Below are 17,264 nucleotides of genomic sequence, written 5' to 3'. Positions count from 1 at the left end.
TGCAAGTACAGTCAACTGATGATTTTAGACAAAGGAGCAGAAGCAATCCAAAATAGAAACAATAGTCTTTTCCACAAACGGTACTGGAATAACTGGACAGAAACTCTAGAACTGAAAAATAAAAACAAAACAAATTCAACAAATATATGTTTGAATGATAAAGAGAAACAGAAAAATCAGTAAGTGGGTCTTATACACATTCAATTAATCTTTAAAGGGAAGGAGAAAAATGGCACAAATATTTTTTTGAAGATGAGATATTTTTCAGATGTGTTTACACACTTCATTCAAGATCTCAGATTTAAGAAGCTCACTGAATTCCAAGGAAAATCAATAAAAAAGAAAACCACACCTGGATACATCACTGTCAAACTGCAGAAAATAAAAGACAAGGAGAAAAGTCTTATGGAAGGGGAGGGGGGAGTAACTTTTATAAAGTAGCAATAGTTCAGACTCATAGCTGACTTCCTAACAGCAGTGGAAACCAAGAGAGCGCAAAGTGTTGCTGTCAGTATGCTCAAACAAGAAAACTGCCAAACCCAAGTACTGTGCCCTGTTAAAATAGTCCTTGGAAATAAAGGAGAACACATATATTCTCCTTCATTATACATATATGTATTTGTGTGTGTGTGTAAACCGTCTAGCAGCTTCTAAATAAGCCTAATGAAGAAAGATGAAAAAAATGAAGAGCAGAAAAGTAGGATATACAGATAAAACTCAGATGGTGGATACAAGTTCTCCCAAAATATTCATTTTTGCTTAAAGATTCAAATTTTATCTCTAGCTCAGACACTATTTTCCTGGAACTGATAGGCTTACTTTATTCATTTCTGAGAAAACATCTGCAAATACCCAAGTCTGAATAACCACAGTTAGTCATTCAAATTAAAATCATGTCCATCATAGAAAATACAAACAGAATGACAAGTGCATTTCCTTGAGACAACCATCATTCTCTGGTATGCAGCCAAAATACTTCAGGCATACTTCCCATTTCACCACATAGAATATTAAAAATATGTGTTTTCAAGGACTGTGACTTAACAAGATTAGTAATTTTTACCACTTAAGAACAATTTTAAGTGAAACTGGCATGTTCTTTTAAACTGTGAATGCATGGTGGTGAAGAATACTGTTAGCCCTCCAGACGGTTCTGCATCCATGTATTCAACCGACCGCAGATGGGGTATCATCTTTATGAATTGTGGTTTTCTGAATCCACAGATGCAGAACTTGCATATTTGGAAGGCAACTTGCTTCTCCTGCTAAGTCGCTTCAGTCATGTCTGACTCTGTGCAACCCCACAGACGGCAGCCCACCAGGCTCCCCCATCCCTGGGATTCTCCAGGCAAGAACACTGGAGTGGGTTGCCATTTCCTTCTCCAATGCATGAAAGTGAAAAGTGAAAGTGAAGTCGCTCAGTCGTCTCCGACTCTTGGCGACCCCATGGACTGCAGCCTACCAGGCTCCTCTGTCCATGGGATTTTCCAGGCAAGAGTACTGGAGTGGGGTGCCGTTGCCTTCTCCGAACTTGCTTCTAGGACAGTGAAAATACCATGTATGACACTGTGTCTTACACAAAACTCAGACTGTACAACACCAAGAGTGAACCCTAACATAAACCAAAGACTGAGTATAAATGATGTGTCAAGTTCGTATTTTACAACAAATATACAGCTCTGGTGTGGGATGCTGACAGTGAGGGAGGCCATGCATCCACAGAGGCAGGAGTACAGTATACAAGGACTCCATACTCTCAATTTTACTATGAATCTAAAATTGCTCTAAAAACTAAACTCCATTTAAGAAAAAAAAAGGAATGAAATGCTAGTAGCGCTACAACATGAATAAACGTTAAAGATATCATGCTAAGTGAAGTTAAACCAGACACAAAACAATATTTTAAGTTTCTACCGGTATGTGGTACCCAGAACACTCAAATTAATAAAGGAAGAAAAGTGCAATAGCAGTTCCCAGTACCTGCGGGAAGAAGAGGATAGGAAGTTATTATTTAATGTGTACTGAGTTTCAGTTTGGTAACATGAAAACCGTGAATGTACTTAATGCCACCAATCAGTACACTTCAAAAATGGTCAAAATGTTAAATTTTATGCTATCGACATTCTACCACAATGAAAATAGTATCTTTTGTAACTCCACAGTTCAACCCAAGATTAAAAAATCTAGACATCAGGTCAAAATTGAAAACCACTGGCCTAGGCCACACTGGCTCCTCTAACTTTAACTTGTGAATTTAGTAGATAGCCTCCACAGGCTACCTGCAAAATAGTCAATGTACTTCCTTATGGAAGTATAAGAGCAGCCTGCGGACCCTTAAAACAAATCACTAGGGAAATTTATGATAGTCAATCCACTGTCAATCCACTTTTGTTAAGAATTCCACAATTTCACCACCTCAGTCTCTTCATAGTTCTTTTTCACCTTTTATATCTTGGCACAAATTACTCCCTAGGCAGGCAGCCCTCCCTAGGACCTACGGCCCCCATGATAGAGCAAGACCAGCTCGTTACTACATTGATACACTCTTCTTACCCTATTCTTTTTCCTAAGTGCCTTCAACATAGTGTCCAATAAAGTGAATAATGACAGTACACCCATATGCTCGAGTAGTTTCAGTTCAGTTGTTCAGTCGTGTCCGACTCTTTGCGACCCCATGAATTGCAGCACGCCAGGCCTCCCTGTCCATCACCAACTCCAGGATTTTACCCAAACTCATGTCCACCGAGTCGGTGATGCCACCCAGCCATCTCATCCTCTGTCATCCCCTTCTCCTCCTGCACCCAATCCCTCCCAGCATCAAGGTCTTTTCCAGTGAGTCAACTCTTTGCATGAGGTGGCCAAAGTATTGGAGTTTCGGCTTTGGCATCAGTCCTTCCAATGAACACCCACGACTGATCTCCTTTAGGATGGACTGGTTGGATCTCCTTGCAGTCCAAGGGATTCTCAAGAGTCTTCTCCAACACCACAGTTCAAAAGCGTCAATTCTTCGGCACTCAGCTTTCTTCACAGTCCAACTCTCACATCCATACATGACCACTGGAAAAACCATAGCCTTGACTAGACGGACCTTTGTTGGCAAAATAATGCCTCTGCTTTTTAATACTCTATCTAGGTTGGTCATAACTTTCCTTCCAAGGAGTAAGCGTCTTTTAATTTCATGGCTGCAATCACCATCTGCAGTGATTTTGGAGCCCCCCAAAATAAAGTCTGACACTGTTTCCACTGTTTCCTCATCTATTTCCCATGAAGTGATGGGACCAGATGCCATGATCTTAGTTTACTTACATTTAATGGTCTACCAAATTCCAAACATCCTTTTATTCAATCTCATTTTGATGAAAATTATATCTGAAACCTCTTACTTGACAACATAAAAAACACATATAATTATATTCACATGTTGAAGGATATTCTAAAGCTTATCCCATGCACCTGATTAAAAACTTCTGTGTCAATAAGAAAACTGTATCTGGAGGAAACAAACCCTAACAACTTACTTGCTCAAGAAAGTATCTCCCTATTTGGTTCTGTCACCTCCAACTCCAGAAACTCTAAATTAATGGTCCTAAAACATGGTTTTGATCCAACCAACAGTCTTCAATGCCAAAAGGACCAAGGATGAAAGAGAAATGAGGGTCAGAGACAAAAAAATGACTTTCAACATTAAGGGTATTCATCAATAGAAACTGATGTAATGCAGGTCTGTCCCATGTTCTCCATTACACCATTCTATGGCTCTCTCATGCCCTGTAACATCTCCTTCCATTAGTACAATCATCCTCCACTTCACTTCTGCCTGCTAAAGTCACATTCACGTTAAAACACTATTCTCCAACACTGCTTTGTCTGTTTATCCGAACAAGGATCTGTCTCCTATGAATTCCTATAGCATTTCTGAATCATAAAGTTCTAATGACATTTAAATATGCCTTGTGTTAAATATGTAGATTCACTTTTCTTCCTGCAAGTTACTGAGCTTTTGTTTCTCAGCCTTAAAACCACCCTTCCACACTCTTACTTTGTGATTCTGGGAGTGAGCCACATTTTCTCCTTTACAGTTTGCTCTTGTTAGGCTCTGCCAATAAAGTACTTGTTATTGTTTAGTCACTAAGCTGTGTCAGACTCTTTTGCAACCCCGTGGACTGTAGCCCACCAGGCTACTGTCCATGGGATTTCCCAGGCAAGAATACTGGAGCGGGTAGCCATTTCCTTCTCTAGCCGATCTTACCAACCGAGGGATTGAAATCTGTCCCCTGCCTTGGCAGGATTCTCTACCACTGAGCCAGCTGGGAAGCAAAGAGGTACTTGCGACTGGAAAGCTGTAAGAGGAAAATGTGGCACTTTCTGTTTGCTTCCTACTTCTAGTTTTTGCTCCCTTTTGCCACCAGTGCAACCCAACCGCTCTTCAGGCCAGCAGCAGTTCATTCTAGCAGCTAGAGTCGGTTCCAGTCTGTATTTCCCTGACACAGAACCAGCATCATTGTGCCCCTGGAATACCAGCGCCAGCCAGCCAGAACCCCCTTTGCTGAATCCTGTACCCCTATCCCACTGGGCCCCTCTCCTGATCTCAGACATCAGTCCCAGCTGAGTGCAAACCCCGTCCTAGAGGGCTGAGTTTGGGCTCCAGACAGCTACTCAAGCTACCTGCCCTCTTCTCCCTGTTCTCCCAGTCGAGAGGCAGTGGCCGCTCCCTGCAGGTCTACCTCTGCAGTACCTTACTGCTCCCGTTTGCCTTTCCACTATGAAGTGGAAATACCTAGTTTCCATTTTCCATTAAACTAGGAAATACCTAGTGTAATACCTAGTTAAAAACTGTTTGTATTAAATTCTCTGTGAAAATCACTGGTATGATTTCCATCTCATGACTAGGGTCTGACACACATTTTTATCAATTTTAAGATTTTGTATTGATTTTTGCAATTTATGAAATCACTTAAGAAATCAAAGAGTATACCTTAGGACATCTAATTATCTGTCATAATACTTTACTTACAGTGAGAGACCAAAAAACTTTTAGTGAGTAAATGAAGTTTATCTGCCTACAACATACTTTTCACTTCTGAGCATATCCTCTGAACTCTGCCCAGAGAGCCTCACTGATTCTCCTCACTGATTCTTCCTTTTGATAAATTTAAGAACCTTCTGACAGACTTTAACATCTGTTCAAGTATTTGCTCATTTGGGGAATTACACCTTGAGTTTTCTAACTTGTATCTGCTTGTCAAATTTTATTGGGTAATTTGTTTTTACGTTTATCTGCTCTTACTTCAGGTAATCATTTGAAATAACTTCCAGGCTTACACTTTTCCAGTGAAACTTCATCCATAATTCATTCTTTCCACTTATTTTAAAAAAGAGAACTACTTTTCTCCAATTATCTCTCTTCCATCAGGATACTGATAATAGTTATATTACGCTTCCTTGTGTATATAAATGAGAGCAGAAACTAGTGATGTTATGCTCTCAAAGATTCAGTAATTACAGAGCGCCTCTCACAAATAAACTATCCACTCTTAGCAAATTTTTATTAAATTCTTATCTATACAATTTGATAGCTGAAACTCATTTAGCACAAAACATTCACTTTACAGATTAAAAATAAAAGTTAAGTAAAATTGCAAGTCCAGGGCTTAAAGTGACTTAAGATCAGATACTATAGCTTTTATCTTTACTTCACAAAGTCTATATAAAAACATCTCACAGTGTACAAAGTTCAGTTTAAGACTATTTTCTGAAAATGTCAGATTAAACAGTGGAAGAGAATGGCAATACCTTTTATTTGTCTCTTTCCTTTTTTGCTTGGTTATTTCTTTTAAGGCATATGGAAAATTATTCATAAAATGGTGTTTGAAATCAATAAGGTAATTCTTTCGAAGCCATGACTCCTAGTAAAATAAGCACAGATTAGAAAATCTATAAGAAACAATAACTTAAAATAGCAAATAAGACTTTAAGCAGAAACAACTTGTCAATATTCACTTACAAATTTACCCTTATAATACGTCTTCTGCTAATGATATAATATGTAAATATCTTAAAATCTGAATAAACTGTTAGGCCATCCAATTTTCACCCACAGTTCTTTTTGCTGGTTTTATTTTTACATGCATTTATCTACTTAGAAGGAGAAAAAAGGGAGAAAGTAAGATTTAATAAAATTCTGAATTCAAACTACTAATATTTATAAAATATACAAGAAAATCTTCTCCCTAGTATTCCATTTAAGAGTAACTATTCTCTAGAAATGCTACTGCTAGTTAAAGGCATTTCACACCTTCACAAGTCACTGTACTTGTCTACAATTCTTCAGCAGTATTCTTCAATGTATCATGTTCTCCTACCTGAAACACTGATTTCCTGCTATCCAGAGGACCAATCACTGCAGTCTGCCAGTGACTGAGGGGTTGCTTGGGATATGGGACATGAGATGCTATAGTAGCTAGCTCCAGCTCCAGCAAAACTGGAGGCCAAACTCAGACCATAAATCAATAGCTAGCTATTGCAGTACATCTCCTTAGTTACCTTCACTAGGTTCTTTTTTTCTTGACCTAAAAACATGTACTTGACAACTCCTGGACTTCTAATAGGCATCTTAAATTTAACATGAATAAACTGAACTCTCCTATGGGTGGTCACACCATCATCTAGACCATTAATACAGGCATCACTCCTGCTCCTCTTTTCTTTACTATATACACCAGCATTCCCACTGCTTTCACCAGAATCCAGCTGCCTCTCATCACTTCAACCACTAGCTACCGTAGGACTCCAAGCCACCATCACCTCTCACTTAAGATTACTGTTTCAGTCTCCCAATGGTCCTCATGTTTTTCCTCTTGCCCCGCTAAACTTAATTCTCTACACAGCAGCCAGGGTGATCGTTTAAATCATAAATCACACTTCAAAATATTACAGGAAAGGATAAAGGAGATAATGTATATAAAGGAAGGACAGGTCATCCATGGGATCAATGATCTCAGTTGGGCCCCAGTTTTGCTAGAGCTGGAGAATGAGGACATGGGAGTTTATTACTGTTTTATTTGTAAATGTGACATACTAAAGTTAAATAAACATAATTTACATCATACCACTCCTCTGCTTAAAACCCTCCAATGTCTTTTCACCACACTGAGGTTAAAATTGTAACTCTTTACCACAGACCACAAGGAACCACACGATGTGGCTACTGTCATGTCCCCCCTCATCATCCACCACTGTCCCAGTACCGCACTTGCATAGGCCTTGCTGCCATTTCTCAAATATGTCAAATTTGTTCTCACTTCAGGGTTTTGCACTTGCTGTTCCCTGTGCCTAGAAGGTTCTTCCCACAGGTCTTCACAAGACTTGCTCCTTCTCTTCATTCAGTGACATGTAGATGTTAAGGCGGCATTCCCGACCACCTATTTAACAGTCCCCTCCCTGCAGTTTCATTACATGTTCTCTCTTATCCCACTTTCATCTTTCTTCCTAATGATGACATGATGGACATCATCTATTTGTTGGACATCATCTCTCAACCCCACCAGGAGCTAAGTATTTGCCTTGTCAGTCATGTTTATCTCTGTATTCCCCCAGTCTAGCACAGAACCTAACTTACTGCAAAGCAGTGCTATTCAAAAGACCTTTCTGCAGTGACAGAGCTATTTTATATCTGTGCTGTCCGACACACCTGCCACCTGAGGCTACTGAGCATTTGAAATGTGACCACTGTTTACTAAGGAACTGAATTTTAATTAAACAGCCAAATTTACATATGCTCAATTAACCTTTGTATCCAATTCTTTCTCACAAATTCTGATCTTCATGGTAAAATGAAACAATAAAGAAACATTTAGACTGAAAGTAGCAAGTATTAAAATACAAAGCTAAGATACAACAAAACCTCCCTAGTGTATAAAATTATAATACTGACCTAAAGCTATTAAGACAGGTCTCCAAAAACTGAAGTTAACTAAAATGTTAATGTTACATTGTATTTTAAAACAACTGTGTGTCTTAAAAATATTAAACACAGTATACTTTAAATTAAGGATACTAAGGATACAAAGAGTGTATTAGAAATAAACCACCTCAGTTAGGATCTGAGTACTCAAACACTGCAAATAAGATTTAGTGTTAACTTGAAATTTCTTTCCAAAGATGAAGATTTCAAATTCCTAAAAAGGTTTTTTAAAAAAAAATACCTGGACAAAAATGAAACCTCTCAATTATGCAGCAAAATACAAACACACTATATGCATTTAGCAAAACTTAAAAAGTAAGCAGTCAGTTACCCTTAGGTTGCACCCTAATACAAATGCCAATTTATCAACAGAAAACCTACACATTTTCTGAAAAAAATTCAGCCTGTGGTGCATAATTACAAGACCAAGGAATGCCATTTCATTCCTCCTAAAGTTTGAACTTTGACCACTCAATACCTTAAGTACTAAGCTATAACTAAGGCGAATGAGAAAGAGGAACTAACAGCAGGAATGGTAATGAAAAATAAAACAACAGGCATTTTAATGTCATCTGGTGTAACATACATATTTATACTCTGTCTGCAAAGTAATAGATTTACCTTATTCAGTTATTACAGTTCAAATCTGCCATGGTAAATTAGAGAATTCTACCAATGGATGCTTTTAAATACTATTTCTATTTGAATTAACCACCCTCGGTTTATTTCAATTTTATACACTATCCCAATTTACTATTCTACATAACCTTCAACAGTCTGTGCAAAACAGTCTTCTGAATTTAGTATCCTATGTTAATGAACTGCTAATAAATAATTTTAGTTGTAATAGCACAGAATATTTCTAAAACATACTAGTTTAAATATTCATAAAACTAAGGCAGTGTTTAGATTCTGTATTATCTCAGTGTTCTTGCCTGGAGAGTCCCAGAATGGCAGAGCCTGGTGGGCTGCTGTCTATGGGGTCGCACAGTCAGACACAACTGAAGTGACTTAGCAGCAGCAGTAGTAGTGTTATCTGAATGACAGTAGATGATCCAAAACTACACAATTAATGAATCTGCATTTAGTCCTACCATTCTATCTAATTACAAATATTACTAAAGCAATAATAAGCATTAAGGTGCCCATGAATAATTAAACACCCAAATGCCTGAAATAAAAAGAACTAAACAAAACTGAAAAACTGCCTTGTCCATTCTGTACATATGTAGGCAACTTCAAAGATTCACAATTTCCTAGTCAAGTCATTGCAGGAATTCTCCTATAAAAGAATGCTCCAAGCTTTAAAGTATTATTCCAGCAGCTGCCTTTTTTAAGATTAACCACATTAATCCAGCATCACTTAAGCATGTTCTTCCTTACTTGTGCCATGGACTATGTATTATATTCCCCACAACAAAACACTTTTAAAAAGCCCACCAATACTCAAAATCTCCCCAAACAGGAGGTAAATTCACTCATCTAGAAACATGTTTGCTAGCTGGAAACTGTTCTATGACTTGGAATTACTTAGGTTAACTTCACTTGCACCATACTGGCAATTGCAGCTTACCTACAGTAAAGGTAACTTTAAGAAATGCTTTCCAATTTACATCCTTTATCAAGAAGAAAACAAAAAAGCATACACCAAGCAAATTTACATATAGCTTCTTCCCTGAAATGTAATAGTTTAAAAACAACTCAGGGTTAGATATGAGATCTTCAGTTTCATCCATTTCTTGGCATAAACTCTGTAACGTGGCCCAAACTGGAAGACACTGCTTAATAACCAACTTTTTAAATCAAGTAAGAGGTCTCCAGACACTAGAATGTTCCTATGTAATCAATCTGCCATAAATAATGCAATGTAACATTATATAGTTAATAAAAAAAGAAATCAAACACCTTGCTGTACATTTCACTTAAAAATTAAAACAGATAAACTCAAAGAATTATTTTAATTTGCAGTTTTGAGCAAATGTTACAAGTTTGTAGTTAAATCTTGGGAATTTTTTGGAAAATGCATAACCAGTTAGTAGTAATACACTGATTTTTAATCTGTCCAATTATGATAAAAGGCATTACTCAGAAAATAACCCAGTAGTTCTCACCAATTTATGAGTTTCATCATGTTGTTTAGAGAGTTTCCACAAAAGGGAAATAATATTAAGAACTTGCTGCATAACCTGCAGAGGTTCTCGTTCTATACCATTTCCAACAGAAGCCATTAGTTGTGGAGGCACAGCTTCAATCCAGCACTCAATTAGCAATGGAATTATTATCTCAATAAATCCTTTCAAGTTTTCAGTAGACGACAGGCCTTCATCCACAGTGCCTAGTCCTCCAACCAGATACCTAGTAAGGAAAAGTAAGAATGAAAAACTTTTAATTAAAAAATATTACTCCTTGCTTAATTTAAATCTTAAATATATTAAGTACCAGTAAAATGAAGCACCATGAATTGATAATTACATTGATCAACACTAGCAAGAAAAACAGAATTCTAAGAAGACAAAGCCAAAAGACGATCAATTTTTACTTTCCATTAGGCTTTGCTAGAAATGAGTAAATTAGTATACTTTGAAATGACTCCTCCCATCAGTAAATAAAATTAAATTATGAGTAACTATTGAAACTTTGGAAGACACCTGCGTGTCTCCCGCCATTAGCCATCAATGGTCAGCAGTTATAATTCAATACAGGAAAACTGAGTGTGGACGTAACTGAAATCCTTACCGTAGCCTGAACTGTGAACTGACATTTGGCTGTGAACCCCCATTTTCATAAACCTGGATGTGTTGCTGGTCGTTGGCATGTTCCTTCCAGTTGATAAAAATGGAGTTGCTAGTGGCATGGGGATTTTCTTTTTGTTCCTGAAGTCCTTCACTTTCTCTCAACCTACTGGATCCATCTGTCAAGGCCTGAAGGAATTTACTGAGTCTCACTAAGACTTTCAGCCTCCACTGCTGAGAAGTGAGTCTCCGATTAGGATTTACAGAAAGTATCCAGGACTGGGATCTGTCTCTATTTACCAGTCCTTTGGACGGCTGCTGATGAGAAATAAGTTCTACAAAATTCTTAAGCAATATACTGCTACGGTCAGTAATCAGAGCTGGGTACTGTTCCAGCAGAATGTCCAAAACTTTTAAAGAGTCCTCCTGAATTCCTTCAGTAATGTGAGTCATGGCACTAGAGAGATGGGCACTTACCAAAGGAAAAAATGGAGAAATTTGTTCAGCTCGTATTTTGGGGGCCAGGAATTGAAGAAGTTGAACTGCTGCTAATCGTACATTAGCATCTTTATCTGTAAACACAGCAGTCACTTCACTTAATATGTTTGAAAGGTGTGCATCAATTATATATGGGTATTGAGACAAAAGGTCTTTAAGTCCAAGAAGAGCACTTTGTTTAACCCCAGCATTGTAGTGATGCATCTGTGACAGCAAATCCTATAAATAAAAATACAGGTTTTAGGTATATACATATACATACACATCATTTTCAAATAAACAGTGCTAACTGAAACTATGCTAATAAAGTGACACTTTGGTGGGTGTCCAGGGCTGCTTCAGTAGGTATTTTTCAAGTGTTACTTTGAGAAAAATGTACCTTTTGTTAAGATCGGAAACAGTTTTAGCTTTAACGTAGCTTTGGCTTCATAAAAGAATTGTTTAACTTTCAGTCAGTATTTTCTCGTTTTGAAATTACACAGGATTAGGCACACTGTCGTTTAAACTGACAGTAATCATTATTATCACTTAAAGACCTACTATGTACCATATACGTATTTACACTATTTTCTGCCTATTTTAAGTGGTCTTTCAGGGTGTCTGTGTATTTTATTCAGAGTGTAACATACGGCAATTCTATTTAGAATAATTTATATAATCTGTAAAGAAACCACAACTTCAAATATCTTTTTGATATTATTTAACCTGCAGACATTAGAAAGCAAAACTAGAACACGTGTATCTTCACAAAGATTTGTTCACAAATGTCTCTAACAGCATTATTCATAAGAGTCAAAAAGTGGGAATAAGCAAATGCCCATCAACTGCTGAGTGAAAAAACATAACATAGCTCCGCACTGGAATACTATCTGACACATCAAAGGTATGAAGTATTGTTTTGATATGTGCTGTAACATGGATGAACATCAAAAACATGCTAAATGAAAGACCAGTAACAACAGACCACATTTCATGATTCCATTTATATGAAGAGTCCAGAATAAGCAAATCTTTACTGATAGCTTAGTGGCTGTCTGGTGTGGGGAAGAAATGGGGAGCAACTTCTAATAGGTATAAGGTTTCTTTCTAAAGTGACAAAAATGTTTTAAAACTAGATTACTGTGATAGCAGCCTAACAATGTAAATATGTTAAAAACCACTGAACTGTCCACTTTAAATAATAAATATTATGTGCAAATTACATTTCAATAACGCTATTACATTTTTAAGCAAAAATACTGCTTAAATTTCAATTAATTTCACACATTTACTATGAATCTGGAATAGCTATGCATTGTAAAGGTTCAAAAATGGGTAAGACAGGGTCCTATCCTAATGAGCTATAAAAACAGCTGAAGACCTGTCACATCAAAAACTTGACACATCAAAAAGATATAAAAATTACTTCCAGATGACATATTAAATTATCACATGAATATCCAAGGGAGAAATCACTTTGACTTTAGCTGACAAGTGTTTCTGGAGGAAGTGGGAAAGTTGCAGTGGCAGCATGACCTCTAAAAAACAGATAAACTCCAATCTTCAGCCACTTCCCTGGTGGCTCAGACGGTAAAGCGTCTGTCTACAATGTGAGAGACCTGGCTTCGATCCCTGGGTTAGGAAGATTCCCTGGAGAAGGAAATGGCAACCCACTCCAGTACTCTTGCCTTGAAAATCCCATGGACGGAGGAGCTTGGTGCAGGCTACTGTCCATGCGGTCCCAAAGAGCTGGGCACGACTGAGCGACTTCACTCTCACTTTCAAGAGTTAAAACAACTTTCCATAAAAGTACACCATTCTAGATGACTTTAAGGAAAATCCTATCTTATCAAAAAAATGTTTATGATTTACCTTTATGTTAAGTTTTCTATTGTTTGTTGGAAGAGTTACATCCTCTTTGAGCTGCTCAGGCAGATGTATAGTCTTCGTTTTAAAGTTTGTAAGAGTAGAATTTTCTGACCTGGGCTTCTTCTTACCAACTTTTAGTTTTACTTTCTGAAAATCATCTTGGCGTTTTCTTTTTTTGGTCATTCTTGAGTACTATGATGAAAGAATTAATTTAAAAACAATGAATACAGACCAAAGATAAATTATAGAAGAATAGAGAAGGCATTTTCTAACCTTTACATTACTCTAACATTGTCAAGATCAACAATAACCATGCCAATGCATCAAAATATTAAATGGAAAATACCTTTATAAAGAAAAAACAAAGTCAGTTTACTTAAGATATTTTTCACTATGCAACCTTTTGTCAAGCAATGTTCTAAATAGGAATCTTGGGTCGAGCAATGTGCTAAGTAGAAAACTTGTGTATATTTCAATTAATATATTTATACTTCAATAAAAAAGGAAAAAAGCTTCTGAAAATTTTTTGTTTTCATAGGACAAGAGGGAGGTAGCAGAGTTGCTACAGGCATACCTTGCACCTACTGGGAAGCTCCTGGCCCCCAGAAACCCCCAAGAAGCTCTAGCAAAACAAAGTCTAAACCAATTTTATTATTGAATGCAGCCTGTAATAGCTAGGAAAAATTTCATGAACCTAAGCTGAGTGCCTGAAAATGACGATTCAGATATGCAGCAAGGACAGGCACTGGGCATTTCATGAGCAAGGAAAACAGTAGAGATGAAGAATAGGGGATAAGCTTGGTATAGGCAAAAATGAAAGTACTAGCATTCTGAACACCAGGAAAAGTTCAGACTAGATATAAACCGGAAACAAAAAGAGGAGGAAAAAAAGCAATATAAAAGGAAATACAGTGTAACAGAGAGCTAAGGAACAAAGACCAGCTAGGCTGCTATTATAACCACTCAGGTATAACCCTGTTGAACTGCACTTCTCTTTCTCCATCATATTCTTTCAATTTGCACACAGATTATCCCACTTACACACAAAATCTTTGATCTGTGCCTTCTCCCCATTCCCACTCCCTGCTTAAATCCTTTATTTCAAGCCAAGACTGTTCAAGTTTCCCCACCAGCATTCCTGCCTTGTCACTAGTGTCCACGTCATAGTCCATTTGATAATCGCCAGAGGGCTCTTTCTAAACACAGATCTGATCAAGGCTCACAAGCTTTCAGCTGCTCCTTTTACTTGCTTACAGTAAAAACACCTGGGTTTGACGGTCAGCGATCCTTCCTAACTTCCTCTACAGCTTTATCTTCCCATCAACTAACCTCTATCTAAAAAAATAGCCTTCTATACCTGGAACTGGCTCAGCCCTTCTTGGAGCCTTTTCCACGCAAAAATAATAAACCCTACCTTGCACTGTATACCAACCAGAGTAGGTGTCTCTGGAATAAATAAAACTTCCCCTGACCTATCATAATTATCCTATGCCTAGCTACTTTTTTTAAGTCACAACGCTACACACGGGAGTTCAAGAAATTTGAGCAAAATGAAGGTTTGCATTATTTTAAGATTAATAAAATGGCTGGTGCAAGACCAGAAACTTGAAGTTTCAGGAATCTAGAAGCTAATCACCTATGACATTACATTCAAATTCACATGGTTACAAGGTTTTAACACATTAGAGCCCTATCACCTAGGGTTTGGCTACATAGGTTAAGAGCAGATACAAGAGAGCAACTAGCTCTTATCCAGACTCTTGCACTTTATAGCCATAGTTAAACCACCTGTCTCAGTTTTTATCTACAAAACCGGGCTAATAATAATGCTTACCTCATAGAGTTGTTACTAGGTAAGATGAAAGAGGAGCAAATGAGCTCATGTGTAAAATACTCAGAACTGTGCCTGGCACGGTCAACAGATATGCTATAAGCACAAAGGTGTATTTTCTTAGTCTCATGACCAGTACATATCAAGCATAATAGCAGATATACAAAAGCATTCAGTTCTCACAAGACCATGCAAGGAGGGTGATGCTAAAACCATTTGAAAGATGTGTCAGTCCTTTACTAAGGACTTGGAAGAGGGTTTTGTAAATAAGACTGAATTCATCAAAACCAACTTTATGCTATATATACTGCAATCCTGGTGAGAATTGGGGGAAAGGTGGCAAAATGGCTTGCCTTATTTCATTTATCCCAATATCAAATTTTCAGCCCACCCACACCTCTAGTAATTCTGGTCTAAAATATGAGTAGGTAAAAACTACAAAGAGGGCCCTAATACTCACTTGGCCTCTGAAATAAGCAAGCACAGTTTGTGAGCTTTCACTACAATTGCTATCTAGTACCAGAGATGAAAACAAGTCGAACAAGATATTCAGAAAAATCGAATCAATTAACCCTCCACCCCCTAATTCTCTGTGCTATCTTTAGCCACTAACTAGGGTCCAACACACAGTCAAGCTTGTACAAGCATTACCCACCACTCAGTATTAATTACTCTGTTCTCCCTCTGTTAGGAAAGCTAACAAGACTGACCGCCTCTCCTTGACTTTTCAAGCTAATAAGATTATTACTATGGTACACAGGGAATATTTTTATACTAGGAACTCAAAGTTCTAGAGCAACTGTTATTTTCGCTTAAAAGCAAGATTTTCATAATACAGCAAACCAAACGGCCTCCCTGGTGGCTCAGAGAGTAAATCTGCCTGCAACACAGGAGACCCGGTTCGATCCCTGGGTCAGCAAGATTCCTGGAGAAGGAAACGGCAACCCACTCCAGTATTCTTGCCTGGAAAATCCCTTGGAGAGCGTACGCTAGAGTCCATGGGTTCACAGAGTCGGATATAACTGAGAAACTAACACAAGCCACTTTTACAGAAGCTGGTATCGAATAGATGGTAGGAACACCAACCTCAGGGACTGAGCTCTCACATCACTTGAAGCAGGTGAGCCTCAAAAGTTTTCAAGATGAATTTCATATGCTCCAACTACAGGCTTTCTAATTTCAATAAAAAGGAGAGTCCAGTCTACCAGGATTTCAACCGAACCGAATTTCAGCTAGTTTGTCTGCCACCTCACTACCCTCTCCTAATTTCCAACTTCTTTCCACCCGCCAAAAAAAAAAAAAAAAAAAAACAACCCTCAATAAGTCACATTGTACTCGGCCTTTGGTAATTTCCTCTCTAACCCTTTACGCTCACGAGTTCCTCCAAACTCTACCTAGGGGCCAATCGGAGACACCTGACTTTCCAAAGAACAAATATCCCAGACCAGGACCACTCGAGACATCCGATGGTCTGAACCTGCTCGGTTGGTTACTCCACACCTGGACTGCGAGGGCCGAATTGAGTACGAGACGACTGCGCATCCTCAACCCCAGACTTTGGTCCCGTATCCCATAAGCGAAGACCCCGTGGTTTTCAAGAAACTATCTTTCCTTCTCCCACAGGGGACGGCGGTCCGGACCACAGTCCAGGAAGCGGGGCCCAATTAACGCACACCGGCCTAAAAGTCTCCTAGACCCGAAACCGCGCGAACCCGCCCAGTCACTTGAAACGCTTCAAATGCCCGCGGGGCGCCCCGCCCCCGCGCTGCCCCTCTCCGCACCCAGGCCCTGCTCTGTCGGAGCGCCACGACCCGGCCCCCGGGGGACGCAGACTGACCCCAGCCCGCCCTACCCGCCTGGGCCGCGGACCGAGGGGCAACGGCCCGGGGCAACGGCCCCGCGCGCCGTCCCGCGCCCCGGGAGGGCCCGGCCCGACCGGCGGCGACCGCTCACCTGCGGACCCGGCCGGGACCCGGGCGCGGAGGCAGAGGGGAAGAACGTGCGAGGAAGAGCCCAGTGGGCAACGGCGGGCGCCACCGGCCTCAGCCTCTCGCTCCCGAAGCGTGTTTTCAAATCGCCTCGGTCTCACGCGGCCGCGTCTCCTTCCGCCGCCCGGAAATCAGGGCCCCTCCTCCGCCGCGCCGCGCTCACGTGATCACGGCCCGCAGCCGCGCGCAGCCGGGGAGGCGGGAGCGGGAGTGGCAGGCTCCGCCCCCAGGAGGAGGGGGCGGGCCCGCGCCGGAAGCTCCCCGCGCTCCGGGAATCCGAGATCGTAGAGCGTAGGATCCAAGGACAAAGCTTGGCCCTCCCTGAATTTCCCTGGCGTGTATTTACTGATGGGTGTCGCCCTGGTCACAGGTAGTTGAGGGCTGGCGTCTTCTCTCCCTGCTAG

General features: G+C 39.5%; 1 protein-coding gene across 3 annotated transcripts in view; it reads right to left on the bottom strand.

Annotated features, from left to right (window-relative positions):
- Positions 1-16,996, bottom strand: part of TEX10 (testis expressed 10) — a 49,031-nt gene extending 32,035 nt beyond the window's left edge. For 2 of the 3 annotated variants that reach the window (XM_027964391.2, XM_042243193.1), the window contains exons 1-5: positions 16,826-16,996; positions 13,045-13,233; positions 10,700-11,412; positions 10,075-10,318; positions 5,794-5,906 (exon numbers count right to left, since the gene is read on the bottom strand). In XM_027964391.2, coding sequence (XP_027820192.1) covers positions 5,794-5,906; positions 10,075-10,318; positions 10,700-11,412; positions 13,045-13,224 — 1,250 coding nt within the window. In that variant the 5' untranslated portion in view covers positions 13,225-13,233; positions 16,826-16,996. The remainder of the gene's footprint in view (positions 1-5,793; positions 5,907-10,074; positions 10,319-10,699; positions 11,413-13,044; positions 13,234-16,825) is intronic. The other variant, XM_060409240.1, reaches the window with a different exon arrangement.
- Between the last annotated feature and the right edge of the window lie 268 nt (positions 16,997-17,264).

Source organism: Ovis aries, chromosome 2 (genome assembly GCF_016772045.2).
Source record: "Ovis aries strain OAR_USU_Benz2616 breed Rambouillet chromosome 2, ARS-UI_Ramb_v3.0, whole genome shotgun sequence".
Lineage (NCBI taxonomy): Eukaryota > Metazoa > Chordata > Mammalia > Artiodactyla > Bovidae > Ovis > Ovis aries.
Note: the sequence above shows the minus strand (reverse complement) of the source record. Positions and strands in the feature narration are given on the sequence as shown.